Here is a 15,974-nt window from a genome sequence, read left to right as displayed (position 1 = left end):
ACTTAAAACAACACAAATGTGTTTTCTTGCAGTTCTGGAGGTCAGAAGTCCAAAATCAAGGTGTCGACAGGGCCCCATTCCTTCTGGAGGCTTCAGGCTAAAATCTGCTTCCTGACCCTTTTCAGTTTCCCGTGCTGTGTTCCCTGGCTCATGACCTCTCCTTGCACCACCCCAACCTTTTGCTTCTGTCATCACAACTCCTACTACTGCTCCGAGCCACATGCCTTCGTCTTATAAAGATACAGTGATTGCATTGGACCCACCTGGATAGCCTACGATCCTCTCCCCATCTCAGGATCCTGAACCTAATCACATCTGCAAAGTCTCATTTGCCATATAAAGTGGTACATTCACAGGTTCCAGGAATTAGGACATGGACATCTTGGGGAGCATCATTCAGCCTCCCACAAATGCATCTGTCCAAATCTCCACCATCCTCCCCATTCTGGTCAAATTCTCTTTCCTCCTTAAAATTGCCCTGATGCATCTGAGAGGAAGTGCTCTGGACTTATTTGTACAGCTCTGATGGCGCTTACCACATATTCTTTGTGTTACAGGGATTTGTATACCTGCCGCATCACTCCCTTCATCCCACCCCACCTCCACCCCTATCAGGTTGCAATTTCCTTGAGGACAGAGGTTGCAGAAGTGCGTCTAAGCCCCTACTCTACTACAGATGCACATGGTATCATGGAATACCAAACCAACCCATAGCTTTTGAGTCAATTCCAACTCATAGCGACCTTATAGGACAGAGTAGAAATGCCGCATAGGGTTTCCAAGGAGAGGCTTCTGGATTCAAACTGCTGTCCTTTTGGTTAGCAGCCAGACACTTAATCACTGTGTCACCAAGGCCCCATCATTGAATACAGTACTTCTCTATTGCCAAACCCAGCGCACACTGTTCAGTTCCTTCATTCATTCAGCTAATATTTATTGAGCACCTGTTACGTCCAAGCACTGTTCTGAACTCTGAGAATACAACAGTGAACAAAGCAGACTAAATCTCTCGTCTCATGAGGCTTACATTTTGGCAAAGGAAAATAAAAATAGCAATAAACCACTAGATGCGTAAGCTGGGGCCAGGTGATGAGAAGAATTATGAAGAGGAAGGTCAGTTTTTTTTCCCCCGGCTTGCCTTCTCTGCAGCTTTTGCCTCTTGGCCACGTCCTCCTCCTTGAAAATCTCTCTTCCCCCAGTTTCGGGCACCACGCCCTCCGGGTTCTGTTCCTACCTGTCTGACTATTCTTTGTGGTCTCTTTCTAAAGATTTGTTTTACTTGTCATACCCTTTAAATATTGCTGACATCCAATTACCCACCCTCTGCCCTCTTCTTGTCTCATAAATTAGTGGTGATGCTACCTTCATGGCTATGTTTCTTGAATCTCTGTCTTCAGGCCTGATTCCTCCTCTTCTCTAGACCGGAATATCTACCAAAAAACCAAACCAGTTGCCATAAGTTGATTCTGACTCATGGCAACCCCGTGTGTTTCAGAGTAGAACTGTGCTCCATAGGGTTTTCAATGGCTGAATTTTCAGAAGTTGATCACCAGGCCTTTCTTCTGAGGCACTTCTGGGTGAATTTGAACCACCAATCTTTCACTTAGTAGCTGAGCACTTAACGGTTTGCACACCCAGAGATTCCAAACATCTAATAGCTTCTGGCAATTGGCACCTCAAGCTCAATATATTAGAAAATGAAATTTTGCTGCCCCCAAAAGTTTGTTTTTATCTTGCATATCCAATCTCAGCTGGCCATCCTGTCCCTGCGCTCAGCCCAAGCTAAAGTCTAGGGCATCAATATTGACTTCTCTTCTCCCTTTGCTCCCCATTTGGAATCTGTCACTCAAAGCTTTCAGTTTTGCCCTCTAAATATCAATCATTCTTAGCTCTCCTTCAGGTCCTCATTATCCCTTTTCTAGAATATTGCAAAAGCTTTCTAACTGCTCCTCCTCCCCCTCCAGTCCATGCCCATCCGGTCCATCCTCCATACAGCTGCCAAGGTGATTTTTCTAAGACCCAAATCTGACTGCATTGTTTCTGAGACAAAATCCTGCAGTGGCTTTCCCATGCTTTTAGTTTGTTTTCTGCTCCGCTCCCCCCACCCCTCTCTCATAGAATGTAAATTCTGTGTGAAAGGAAACCTTAGCTATTTTGTTCAGCATTGGACACCCAGTGCATAAACAGTGGCTGGCACAGAAGTATTCAGTAAATATTTGTGGAACAGATAAATGAATTGTTGAAGGAAACAGTAGTTAGTCACAAGCTTCTCTCCTCTCGACTCTAAGCTCTCTGGATGATGGATTCTGTCTTATTCTTCTTGGTCATCATACTGGCATTAAAAATAAAATAGTGGCCTCCTCAATTCCAACTCATGTTGACCCCCTGTATTACAGAGTAGAACTGCATCATAGGGTTTTCTTGGGTGGGATCTTTATGGAAGAGGTCACCGTGCCTTTCTTCCGTGGCACTGCTGGGTGGGTTCGAACTGCCAACCTTTAAGTTAGTAGTCGAGTACAAGCCATTTGTGCCACACAGGGAGCTTCTTACTGACATAGTGCCTGGCATGTGAGTAGGCATGAAATCAATATCTTTGAATGTATAAATGAATGAATGAATGAATGAATGTATATACATATATATCTAGACTAGGGGTTATTAACTTTGGCTTCGTATTAGAATTACCTGGGGAGCTTTTCAAAACTTCAGCGCCCAGGATCCATTGAACCAGATTGTCTGTGGGTGGGGCCCAGGCACGAGTATATTTAGAGTTCCCCAGGCAATTTCCGTCCACAGCCACGGTTGAAATAAGGTGACCAACAATCCAGGTGTGCTCAGATCTGAGGGTTTTCTTGAGATGCAGGATGTTCAGTGCTAAAACGGAGTCTCAGGCAAACTGAGATGGTTGCTCACCCTGGCGGAGAACCACTAATCCAAACTGTCACCTGGACCATTCTCATGTGGTGCATTTTCAATTTTTGAGAAGTCAAGACTCATTGGCTTCTTGTTTTCATCTGACACTTTCCTAATTACATTCAGGCCTATGGCTCCCGTTGGCCTCAGTGACTCCTTCCTGCTATGCGTTCTTGTTCAGATTTGTGCTGCTGTTATTGACTTGGGTGACATACAAACTGGTAGCATACAAATGATAAAAAGGAATGATTAAACCATTCCTGCAGGTCAGCAATGACCAACAGACGAACTAAAGAAGCAAAGGAAATTGTAAGGTGTTACCTCCTCAAATGCAATCTCAGGGAGCCTTCACTTTTTTTTTTTTTTTTTCTCCCCTCCTTCAAATTGATGACATTCCGTTTTGGCACCATTCCTATTTATCCCTCATTTATGCCAGTTACCCTGCTATAAGTCTGCAGTCCCTGTTGTTATCGGAGGGGATAAGAAATCATTTCCTTGATGGAAAGTTCCCTGCAGAAATGGAATTAGTAGTCATCATTCCAAACACTAATCAATTTACTGTAAGCACAAGGTTTACACTAAACCCATCAACATGTGGCCACAGAATCAGAATCCCCTGAGAGACATGTGAAGGAACACAGCATCACAGCCCTCCCGGGGTCTGGCTGCTCAAACTCTGGTCCTCGGATCAGCAGCATTGGCAGCATCTGGGAACTTGTTAGAAATGCAGAAACTCACACCCCACCCAAGACCTGCTGAATCAGAATCTCTAGAGATAGGGCCCAGGAATATGTAGTTTTAAAGGATCTTCAGGTTATTCTTAGGCAAGCTGGAATTTGAGAAGTGCCCTAGGAAACATCTTTTTTTTTTCCCCCATACAAAAATTTATACATACATTGTTATGTGACTCTAATTGCTCTCCCCATACTGTGACAGCACACTCCTCCTTTCCACCCCTGATTCTCCATGTCCATTCAACCAGCTCCTAACCCTCTCTGCCTTCCCATCTCACCTCCGGACAGAAGCTGCCTGTCTAGTCTCTTGTATCTACTTGAGCTAAGAGGCACACTCCTCACGAGTGTCACTTTATGTCCCACAGTCCAGTCCAATCCCTGTCTGAAGAGTTGGCCTTGGAAATTGTTTTAGTTCTGGGCTGATAGAGAATCCAGGGGCCATGCTTTCCAGGGTCCCTCCAGTCTCAGTCAGACCATTAAGTCTGGTCTTCTTACTAGAATTTGAGTTCTGCACTCCACCTTTCTCCTGCTCCATCAGGGACTCTCTGTTGTGTTTCCTGTCAGGGCGGTCATTGGTGGCAGCCAGGCACCATCTAGTTCTTCTGGTCTCAGGGTGATGAAGTCTCTGGTTTATGTGGCCCTTTCTGTCTCTTGGGCTACTACTTACTAGGAAACATCTTGTTTGCCTAATTCTTTACATCAATATCTCAAAGCCCAGAGACAGCGCAGTGGTTCCCAAAGTTGTAAACACCTAGAGATATTTTTGAAATATTGATGCCTACTTCTAAAAGATCAGCCGCTAACCAAAAGATCAGCAGTTCAAATCCACCAGGCGCTCCTTGGAGACTCTATGGGGCAGTTTTACTCTGTCCTATAGGGTCATTGTGAGTCGGAATTGACTCGACGACAATGGGTTTGGCTTTTTTTTGTTTTTAATTTATGGACAGGATGCATTGATTTAAACCACCACTGCCCAACAGAACTTTCTATGATGATAGAAATGTTCCGCAAATGCACTATCCAATTCAGTAGCCACTAGGCACACGTGGCTATTGAGCACTTGAAGTGTGGCAAGTTCAGCGAAGAAATTGAAGTTTCGATTTTATTTAATTTTAATTAATTGGAATCTAAATAGCCACAAGTGGCTGGTGGCTCCATATTGGGCAGTGCCGTGCAAATCTTAAGAGACTGCACACTAAAGCGAAACCGTGTGCCTTCCTCACACAGATCTTCTTAGCTTTCGTTCAACAGAGTGGCAAGGCTGGCCCACTAATTGATGAGGGCACCATCACCATGCAATTAAATTAGTGATTGGCCAGCGGAGAAGGGGGGGAGGGAGAAGTGCTGTAGACCAGGCAACGTGTAAACCATGACCCCACGTGTGTCCCAGTAAAACTGTGCTTAGTTTAGGGTTTTCAGTGGCTGATTTTTCATAGATTGCCAGGCCTTTCTTCTGAGGCACCTCTGGGTAGACTCAAACCTCCAACCTTTCAGTTAGCAGCTGAGTGTGTTCATCATTTGCACCACCCAGGAACGCCTGTTGTAGACCAGGACTTCTCAAAGTTTAACCTGCGCAGGAATCATCTGGGATCTTGTTAAAATAGAAATTCTGATTCAGGGTGGGGCCTGAGGCTCTGCGTTTCTAACACGTGCCGGATGATGCTGATGCTGGCGAACTGGAATCACCCTTTGAACAGCAAGGCTGGAGAGCAGTGGGTCCCAGCAGGGCTGATTTTGCCCGCCCCCGGGGCCCCGGGACGTTTGGCAATATCTGGAGACATTTTTGATTGTCACTATTGAGAGTGGAGAGGGTGCTACTGGCATCTAGTGGGTAGAGGCCAGTGATGCTGCTAAAAATTGTACAATGAGGGGAACAGTCCCCTACCAGACACACACACAAAAAATATATCCTGCCCAAAATGTCAATATCGTCAATATCCTGCCTCAAAATCTCAATGCCAAGTTTGTGAAACCCTGCTGTCGGGCCAGGTTTGCGCCTCAGGAAAAAGGGGTCAATGGGAGAGTGGCAAGTGGATCTTCTCGGTATAACAACTAATCAATGTTTTCTCTCTCCCAATGTCTACACACAGGAGCCAATGCCTCGGCCCCAGACCAACTGAGCTTAGCTTTAGCCTGGAACAGAGTTGACATCGCTCGCAGCCAGATCTTTATTTATGGGCAACAGTGGCCGGTAGAGTATATGTCGTCCCCTCTGAAAAGCCCGCTTGCCTGGGCAAGGGTATTTATTTAGGGAGCCTCTAAGAGAGGTTCAGGAAACCACTGCCTTTTCTTGAAGATGGAAATGTCCCTTTGAAGCGCATGCGCGGGCCTGGGCTCCCTTTCTCATCTTTAGGAAAATACTGCCACCTAGCGGAAGTTACGACTAAGCACAACTCCAAACGTTCCAAACGTTTCTGTCATTGGTCTTTAATATCAATTTTCTGCTACAAATTATGCCATTTATTTTAATATGACCAAAAAAACTATTTAAAAAAAGGCTGCGTTAATTAAAATTAAGGAAGCAGTGGAGTTATCGGTTGTTTGTGGTGGTCTGTTGAGGGGGACAAAAGAGGTTGCTGCTTCCACGTGGTGCCACCCCGTGGTGGTTTATGGCTGGGTCACATCTCAGGAGGGCAGATTTATCAGGCTTCCGCGTGCAGGTGCCATATGGTCCTGGTGGCTGAGCACAGGTCCTCCCTGTTCCCAAAGTACAGCACAGAGTGAACTGAAGCTTTATATAACTGTTCTTGGTTTGTTTCCCTCAATTGACTCTACCAAAAATAAAAACTTGGAAAATTGGCCATGGGGTGGTGTATGCATGCATCCCCAGGAGACAGCCAGGCAGCCTGAAATTAGATTCCTGTGCCTGGAATCACTGAAGGACATCACTGGTCATGTGCTGGTTTTTTTTAACCCTTTTCCCCTGGAGAACTTCTGCCTGGAATTCAGCATTTGCCTTCATTTAGCGCTTGCAGATTGCTAATGCTAATTTGTCAAGGAGGCACTGAGAAATTTATGAGGAAGAAATTAAATAAAAATACTAGTCAGTGACAGATCCAGAAGATAAGCTGTTCTTTTTATAGTTAAGTGGCACCACCTTGCCTCCGTCTTGCCCGTTCCTATAAGGAGACCCAGCATCTCTTTTAGGTCCTTTGATCTGTTTATCTGGGTTGCTCCTCTCGAGTCAGCCTAGTGATATCAGCCTAAGGAGGATGGAAGCGAAGACAGTAAAGTGCCCACTTTGACATTCACTGGTGTTACAGAAGTTTGGTCAAAGAGTTGGAAGGGAAACACCCTTCAAGCCCTTTCGCCTTTTCAGAACCCAGGAAAGAGATTCAGGGAGGGAATAGCTTTTGGAACTAGAAACCTTTAGCTTCTATTTGCAAAGACAGGGCTCCAGTCATAGTAAAGGGTATGGCTATCCCAAAAGTGGAGCTAGGCACAGTCTGGCTAGCATATTCCTAGATGTGCTGAGGGTTTACCAGATGTCAGGGGCATCCATTTCTAAGTTGTCCAAGTGAACCCCAAAGAACTGCACCCCTACCCCGTGGAGCAGACTAACTCAGTGACTTGATTTGCAGGTGGGGTCTCTGGAGCAAGCCATGTTGGATGCCCTAGTGCTGGACAGAGTGGATTTTGTGAAATTACTCATAGAGAACGGAGTAAGCATGCACCGTTTTCTCACCATCTCCAGACTAGAGGAATTGTACAATACGGTAGGGCCAAGCTAAGGCACTTTTCTCTGTGTTTCTTGTTTTGCCTTCTCCTACCTCCTACCTGCCTGTGACCCTGTCCTCCAATTGCATGGCTCCTTCTGCACAAACACTTCCCTAGGCCTGTGTAGCCAACCAACACCAAGTCATGGGATCCCACTTGTTTTAACTGCTCAATTGTCAACCATCTAAGGCAAAAAGTTGTATGACCACCTAAGGGAAACATTCTCAGATTTTTACACAAAGCCACGAGGCTCTGGATTAGAATACATTTTATTCCGCAAGCCCACAGGGTATTGAAGGCAATCAGCAGGAGGACTGATTTAACTCTAAGCATCAAAGGGGGCTGATTAAGTATCTCACTCCAATTTATTATCCTCAGAGCTGTGAACGTCATTCCTTTTTCACTATAATGGAATGAAATGTAAAATACCTCCTAGTTGAGGTTATATATATATTGTATATTTTGTTTGTGTTTATTTTGCAATGCCTTATTAATTCATTCACTAGGGGCACCAGGTGCTAATCATAAGAAAAACTACCCTTTATGAAGTTTTTCAGACCATTCAACAAGCTAAGTGCATTGGTTCTGAGCTAATCCTCGCTAAAATCGAATGAAGTTAAAAGAGAAAAGATGGTTCTCTCCCATTTCACGATGAGGGAACTGAGGCCACGAAGTGAATTGTTTATTTAAGGTTATTAAACTCCTAAGTAAAGAAAGAAGCCGGCACTAAGCCCAAGCTTCTGTCTCGGAGATCATTCTTCCCCTCCTTTGTTACAATGCTCCTCTGTCCCACCACCAGAGCACAAATGGGATGGGGCTTACTGACCTGTCCCCAGCCTTTGGTAGACCAGAAGGATGGCATCAGAGGGTACCACATAGCTTCTATTTCATTCCCCCTCAGGAAGTAGAAAACAGGTTAGCAGGGTAGCCTCAGGTTTCTGTTTACACCCCAGATTTTTCTTGGCTCAGCATACTGAGACTTGGAGTAAGAATAATGGGGTTTTCCAAAAAAAAAAAAAAAAAAAGCCACAGAGTTGAACGTTGAATGTTTACATATCAATCAAGGAAATAGAGTGATTTACTGCAATGACTGGGGAAAAAAAGGAAGTAGGAAGTTTTAGATTGAGAAAGGCCAATAGATTTCATCACCCCAATGAACTGACAGTAGTTTTCTAGAGTACTCTGTTGAGAAGGATTATGGGAGTGTGAATGGCCCTAGCGGCAATAATCATAGCTAGCATTTATTGAGTGCTAAACACTGTTTGAGGAGCCCTGTGGTACAGTGGTTAAAGCGCTCTGCTGCTAATCGAAAGGTTGGCAGTTTGAACCCACCAGCTGCTCCATGGGAGAAAGATGTGGCAGTCTGCTTCCATAAAAATTTACAGCCTTAGAAACCCTATGGGGAAGTTTTGCTCTGTCCTATAGGGTCACTATGAGTCAAAAATGATTCAATGGCAAGTGAGTTTGGAAGCACCATTTTAATAGCTTTGTATACATTTTATCATTTAACCTTCATGACAATCCTATTAAATAAATGGTATTATTATACCCATTTTAGAGATGATAAAACTAAGTCACAAGTAGCTTGCCCCTGGTCAGAGCAAGTAAGCAGCAGAGCCAGATTTGGAACCAGACAGGCTGACTCCAGATTATGTGTGCTTAAGGACTACACAATACTGCATCCCCTCAGTAGAAAAAGAATTCTGATGAGCTTGTGTGCATGAACGGTCAAGTAGTTGAGACAGTACTCAGGGATTGTCTCAATACTCAGACGTGCTCTAACACTGCTTAAGGATTTGCCGTCACTGTTTTAGATCCTCCAATAGAGTTGCCAGATTTAGCAAATTAAAATGTAGGACACCAAGTTAAATTTGAATTTCAGATAAACAAATAATTTTTTAGCATAAGTATATCCCAAATATTTCATGGGAGATACTCATATTAAAAAGTATTAATTGTTTATCTGAAATTCAGATTTAGCTAGGCATCTTATATCTGGCCACCCTACTCCTGAAACACAAGAAGTTAGAAACCCATTTCACTTTATTCTTACCTCAAGCAAGCAAACACCTTTTCCCCAAACAACCTGTGGCTTTTTCTTTAGATCGGGTATGACAAATTACCACCTAGGGGCCAAATCCAGCCCTTTGCCTATTTGTGTATGGCCTGCTAGCTAAGAATGGTTTTCACATTACCTTATGGATGAAACAAATCAAAAGAAGAAGAATATTTTGTGGCATGTGAAAATTACACGAACTGCAAGTATCTTTGTTGTTAAATAAAGTTTTATTGGAACCTAAACAGAAAACCACACCCATGGCCGTGGAGTTGATGCCGACTCAGCCAGGCTCATTTTTAAACATATTATCCATGGCTGCTTTACACGACAGTGGCAGAGTCGAGTAGTTGCAGCAGAGGCCATATGGCCCGCACAGGCTAAAATATTTGCTACCTAAGCTTTTACGGAAAACGTCGGCCAACCCCTGCTTTAGACGATTTCTCATTCATCATGGGTAATAAAGAAGTTGCAATGGCAATGTGCCAAAGTGTACTTCCAATGAGGTAAATTAGCCCCTTTGCCTCCCCCTGCTGCAAAACTAACTCCTTAAACAATGCCTTGGCCAAGCTATCAACCGAGATGATGGCCTTTCCTTGTGAAGCCTAAACCTAGCACCTCAAATGCTTTTTCTTGAGGAAATTTAATCCCAAAATCTGCCGGTGTGTTTGTTTAGAAGAAACAGGTACAACTGAGCAACTAGAACAAGGTCCATCTTCTCAATACACCGCCCCTCGGCCAACCAGAACCCTTCCTTCCAGAACCTTCTTGCCTTGCCAACTAGAGCCCCTAACTAGCAAAACCATTTCATTCTTCTTTATTGCTTTCAGAGACATGGGCCCTCAAATACACTGTACCACTTGGTCAGGGATGTCAAAAAGGTAAGAACCCTCTTGACTGCAGGTCGGAGGCCTTGTCTTGACTGCTTCCTGTGATCAGAAACCGCCTCTGTTTTGCATGAGCTGCCAGAGTATTCCTCTCCCCACCAGACGCCCCCATCTCAGAATACAGTGTTATGTGTGTGTGCCTTTTAACTGACACCTCTGCTTATGATGCAGCTATGATTTTATCTCCAGTCTCTGTGGTCTTAGATGCTTTCATTGGATATAATGCTTTGGATAGTGGAACACTAGGCTTTCTCCATGCCATGTGGATTTATGCCATTCCTTGAATTTTTTCATATACCCCTCATTGTTTGGGAAGCTGGTTTTCATGCTGTCCGATTCACCCTAAGAGGCAGCTTCCTTTGCCAGATCCTGGTACAATGTATTGCTTTCAGTTCTAGAGCATTATGTAGAGTGTTTTAAGCATTGCTCAAATAGTCTCAGAGAAATGGAATAAAACATACATATGCATTCCATTTGCCTATCACTTTATTTTTTTCCAGAATATTTTTTCACATTTTCCATCTCATAATGAAAAACCTGTAAGTATGGATTAAGTAGACTTACTCCCATTTTACAGAGGAGGAGGCTGAAACACAAGGCAATGAGAGTTTCATTAGGTGGTTAGTGAGGGGCTAAAATTCAAGCTCAGATCACTGGGTTAATAAGAATAAAATAACAATAGCTAACAGTTAGCAATTACTAGGTGCTGGAACCGATCTAAGCTTTCTATGCAACCTAATCATCTAATCTTCACAACAATTTGATGAAGTAGTTTCCATTCTTATCCCCATTTTAGATGAGAAAAATGTGGCACAGGGAGGTTATGTTTAATCATAGCCAAGTGCTGTTCTTTTGCCCCATACAGTCTCCTATCGATGTTGCCTGGCTTCTGAATAATTTCAGTATTTTCAGAAAGTAATGCTTTAATTTCAAAGGATAGAATAGATGGTTGCCCTTCACCACCCTCATACACACACACAAGAACACATGTGCGTGCACGCACACATATACACACCATCACCCCTTTGTAGCAATTCCTCATCAAAGTCCACAGCACATACTCCAAGAAGGCTACAAAGTGAGGTCAAAAATAGAGGACAGTTCCTTCATCTCCTAGGAAGCCCTTGGCTAAAACTGACCTTCAAGTGACCTTTAGCTGGCTTCTTATTTTTCCTTTGAGAGGCCAAGCAAAGGCAACCGTGGTTACATATAATGTACCTATTAACCTGCTGGACCTCTACCAGTAACAACTAAAGGATAAAAAAGACACATCACACAACTTCTTCTGTTGGACCTTGGAAACTCTCCTCCAACGTAAACACAACCCTAAGGAGGGATTTTTCATCTGTATAAGTTAGTGAAACCTGTAGTTCTTCCCGAGTAGGGAAACATGCTGTGAATTTTGCACACCCAACGCAATAGCCATTTTACCAAGACCACAGCTTTCTCTGGTTTGCCCCGTCTCGATCATAGTGGTATAGCTTCCCTCAACACACACATTTCTCTTTCCCACAGTCTTCCAGTTTTGTTTAATTTATCCTCATTTTAAGTTGCTTGAAATTTAAATGGGAAGAAGGATCTCAAAAGATTAAAAGTGTACACATCCAAGGTGTATTGTTTGCCCAGATATCTGTTGTTCATGTTCAATAAAATGTTTTGACTTTTTCTAAAATAGCAAATATCATTCCCCCTCACCTTAAGCTACTTGATGTCACGGAAGTAAGTGTGAGGCTTTCTGAAGAGATGGCTATACCTTCAGCCAATCCAAGCCTTCAAATAAGGTCACTCGCCCACCACCACCCTCATCTGCCAGCAATACTGGCTTGCCTGACAATGCTCTCAAACACATTTTCGCAGTTAGATGTCACTGAGCATAGATGACCAAAATCCCTCTTATTAGGTTCTCTTCCCAGAGGACTGTTTTGCAATATCATTTTCTCTTTTCTGAAATCCCATTAACTGCCCTTGTATTTGCCTGAATCACTTGTAATAGAAGGCGTGTAAAGTATTATTTAGGGTTTTGGTTTTTTTTGGGAGGAAGGGGGTCTTTTTAGTTGAATATGTGCCTTAAAAATAATATAGACTAGCAAGAAAGAGCAGAATGTCAAGAATTTGGGAAGAGGGATGTATTAGGGACAGTATTGTTTTTTAATGTGATCTAAATATTGGAGCGAGAAGATAGTTATTTAAGTATTCATTAGATACTAATTTAGTAATTGGGCAAAATGATAACAAATCACCCAGAATAGTAGTGAACTGGCGTAGGAACAATTTTTGCTTTCCCTGGGAAGACAAACTGCCAGTAAGTTGGGGAGAAATAGAAAGTCTATATTTAGTTTCTTCCCTTTGGAAGAAATGGGAGCAGGAAATGCAGACTCCATTTATTTCTAGAGAAATAAAAGTGAGTGTCTTACTATTGGCAAGCAAGACAGGGTACAATGGTTGCCAAATGAGCAGACAGTGTCCGTGTTTCATACTGTATGGATGAAGGACCTGAAAATGAGGCTTTAGTTGTTTGTTTTGTTTTGTGTTTTTGTAAGAAATGAGAGAGAAATTGGCATTGATAAACACAACTCCATCAAATGGATCCAGATGACTTCCAGCAATTTAGGTGTAAACTAGGTATAAAATGCCAAGAAAATTTCCGGCAGTTAAAGCGATTTTCAAAATTAAAGAACGTAATTACTAACATATGCTTTGTGCTTTACAATTATAGGGCTTTTTATATGGATTAACTTATTCGATCTGGGACAAAAAAATAATCAGTAAGTGGGAAACCCTGGTACAAAACGCTATTCATGAGTTAGGAACTCAGTTCTGGACCTTAAACAGAGTTAGTGTTTGATAATATGTCTGTAAGGTTAAATTTAAACAACTCTTACTACCCAGGCAATGGGTTTAGGAATTATCAGACCATCGTAAGTCAACTTCCACTGTGAAACTTCCAAGTTCAGTTAGTTAGTCTTTGTAACCAACGTAACTGAACATGGGGAACTGCTCCCAAGTTAATTTCAAAATCTCAGATTATTTGTATCGGGGAGCAGTCTAGGAGTCATGAGGTAAAAGAATTGCTATTCAGCATCAATCAGAAATTCAAGTGGATACAAACCAACCCAAATCCCTGAACTGTTTTCATGCATAAATCCATTGAACCTCCCGATGCGCTCACATTAAACCAGAGTGGCCCAAGTCTGTCTGCTTTTCTGTGAAATATAACCTGCCATTTTAGTAGCTGGCTGGCTGCTCAACTTGTGCCTCTATATGTTTTAAAGTTGTTTTCTTTCTTTCTTGAATTAAATGTGCTAAAACTTCAGATTACCTGTACTATTTCTCCCCATCATAGGAGGGTGATTTTTTTTTTTTTGTATTATGTAGGAGTGGTGAAATTATGATAATTTCAAGTTCGTTTACATGGGAATCAAGACCAGAGCTTTGCAGAATGCAAAAAATGAAATAAGAAATAAAAGCATTACTAGACATACTTTGGGTAAAGAAAGGACATTTTCATAATCCCATCTGTTATATTCATGCAAATTTGTAAAAGCATTCTTGTTTTTTAAAAGATGGATTGCCCTGTCCTGTAACCACACACTGGGGGCACGTCCTCTTTTTCCATGGACTTTCACCAGATTAAGCCCCCACCTGATGATTACTGCAACCAGTGCAGTCCCCTTCTCCCTTCTTATAAGGCTGTCCCAGGAGAGTCCTTCCCCACTCTCTTGTCAAACCTGACAATTAGCAACCCCTTACCACCTTACATACCATCAGCAGGAAACACCTTGCTTTGAAGACTTGCTACAAATTCCAAAGAAAACCTGTTGCTAAATGGCTGGATGCTGATGGTGATACCATGAGCTGACATTTGAAAAACAGAGTTCGTTTTGAAGAGAGGGTCTAACAAGTGAATTTCAATGGTTCTTTTAATGAAAAGGCATCCTTGGGAGTGGCATGAAAATGTTCAGGATTAACCCCTTGCTAGCAGTTCATAGCACAAAAAAGGAGACAACATTTTCAACTTGTCAAACTGCACCCACCCCATAGACCAAGCCTCTGCTTTTTATTGCGTGGATCAAATTATTTGAATTACATGGCCTACCACGTGATGCAAAGGCATGATACGGGAAGTAGTTGTTCAGGCTTTACCAATATGTTCATGCCAAAGTAGTTAGCAAAGGGGGACGGGATAATAGACAAAGCAGGCAGAAGGGAGTATTACCCCAGTATTGTTTTTCATTGATTTCTATTTTGAAAGGGACCCAAGCAGAGGAAGACTCCTCCAGAAGGTTTTTGGACATTACCTGTAGGTCCGTGTGGTGCCGTCCACTTCTCTGCTCATTACAGAGGAGGTGGAGGACATAAGCACGATCCCAGCTCTGTCTTTCGCTTTGCCACCCCTTTCTTCAAGCCCCCAGTTCCACTAACCAAACCCCAGATGATAACGGGAAACTAGATCAACCCTAGGAGCTCCAGACGGGGGTCTTTGCCCAGTGGCCTGGCAGCACAGAAGTGTGAGCAGCCTGCCGGGTCGAGGTCGTACAGTCGGTCCTTTAGAAATAGATAGGACCTTAGGAGTCACTAGATCCAAACCACCTACTGTCAGAGAGTAAACTGAGGCACAGAGAAAGGAAGTCCAGAGTCACATGGGTACAGAGCCAGGGCCACTGTCAGCCCAGTGCTGTTTCCACTGTGGGGTCACATTGCTGGCTATTCTCTGCATGAGTCATCATAGGTCCCCCACAATGCTGGTCCTAGGAGAAGCGTATGTGACATCAGCAGGCCACAGGTGGTCAAGGCCATGGGCTCAACACCTCAGAAATATGTGCCAATGCTGCCATCCCCTTTAGCACGATCCCATCCCTGTCTATCCCTTTGCCAGGACACGGTTATCCCAAAAAGGCCTAGATTGTACCCAATTTCATTCATTTTGTAAAATCTGTTTCTTCTTCCCCAAAAGTTTCCATGCTTCCTAGGAATAAATTTAAAACTAATGTCCCTTGATTTCTCTGTTCCTCAACTCAGATACAGTCAGGCGTGCAGGCTGAGAACAAACATACTAGCTGGTAAGGTGAACTTTGTCTCCTCTGGATACCACTTCACCAATAGCATTTGACTCTCTCCCTGCCCCCAAATCGCTCTGAATTTGTTTTCTTCACCTTGTTATACAACAAAACACTTAGAACAGGCAGATGGATGCTGGTGAGGGAGGGGTCCTCATTGGCCTCTGTTGGGTGAACATTGCCCCCTTGTGATCAAACAACGCAGGCACATAGAGAGGTTCCTCTCAGGCCTTCCCTCAAACTTCTGTTGAAACCAGAGTGATCACAAATCCTTCCTCCTGTGTCTGACCAGACCAGATGTACATAGTTCCGAAATAATCTTTATTTGAGTGGTTTCCAGAAAAGGGGGATTCCAGCACCTTTCCTAGCAACATATCTCCCTAACAGCCCTTTATAAAGTCATTTGCTAAAAACATTTGCCCTCTTAAATGTATTTGTCCCTCTTAAGTTTTTACTTATCTTGAATTTTACTCCTATTATCACTCTCTTGACAACTTTTACAGCCACTTCAAAGCACAAGCATTGCCATTCAATACTGGTCTTCAGGCAATGGTGGTGTCTTGCTCCTAGAAGTCAAACTGACACTCACACCTAGGTTCCTCAAAAGAAA

The 15,974-nt window shown here is 43.1% G+C and overlaps 1 protein-coding gene across 1 annotated transcript in view; it reads left to right on the top strand.

The window, feature by feature from the left end:
• LOC101348343 (transient receptor potential cation channel subfamily M member 3) overlaps positions 1–15,974 on the top strand; it is a 623,677-nt gene that overhangs the window by 495,297 nt on the left and 112,406 nt on the right. The window contains exons 10-12 of the mRNA XM_004375847.1: positions 5,738–5,838; positions 7,229–7,363; positions 10,251–10,301. Of these exons, the coding sequence (XP_004375904.1) occupies positions 5,738–5,838; positions 7,229–7,363; positions 10,251–10,301 (287 nt within the window). The remainder of the gene's footprint in view (positions 1–5,737; positions 5,839–7,228; positions 7,364–10,250; positions 10,302–15,974) is intronic.

Source organism: Trichechus manatus, unplaced genomic scaffold, assembly GCF_000243295.1.
Source record: "Trichechus manatus latirostris isolate Lorelei unplaced genomic scaffold, TriManLat1.0 scaffold00038, whole genome shotgun sequence".
Lineage (NCBI taxonomy): Eukaryota > Metazoa > Chordata > Mammalia > Sirenia > Trichechidae > Trichechus > Trichechus manatus.
This window is presented reverse-complemented; position numbering and strand designations above follow the sequence as displayed.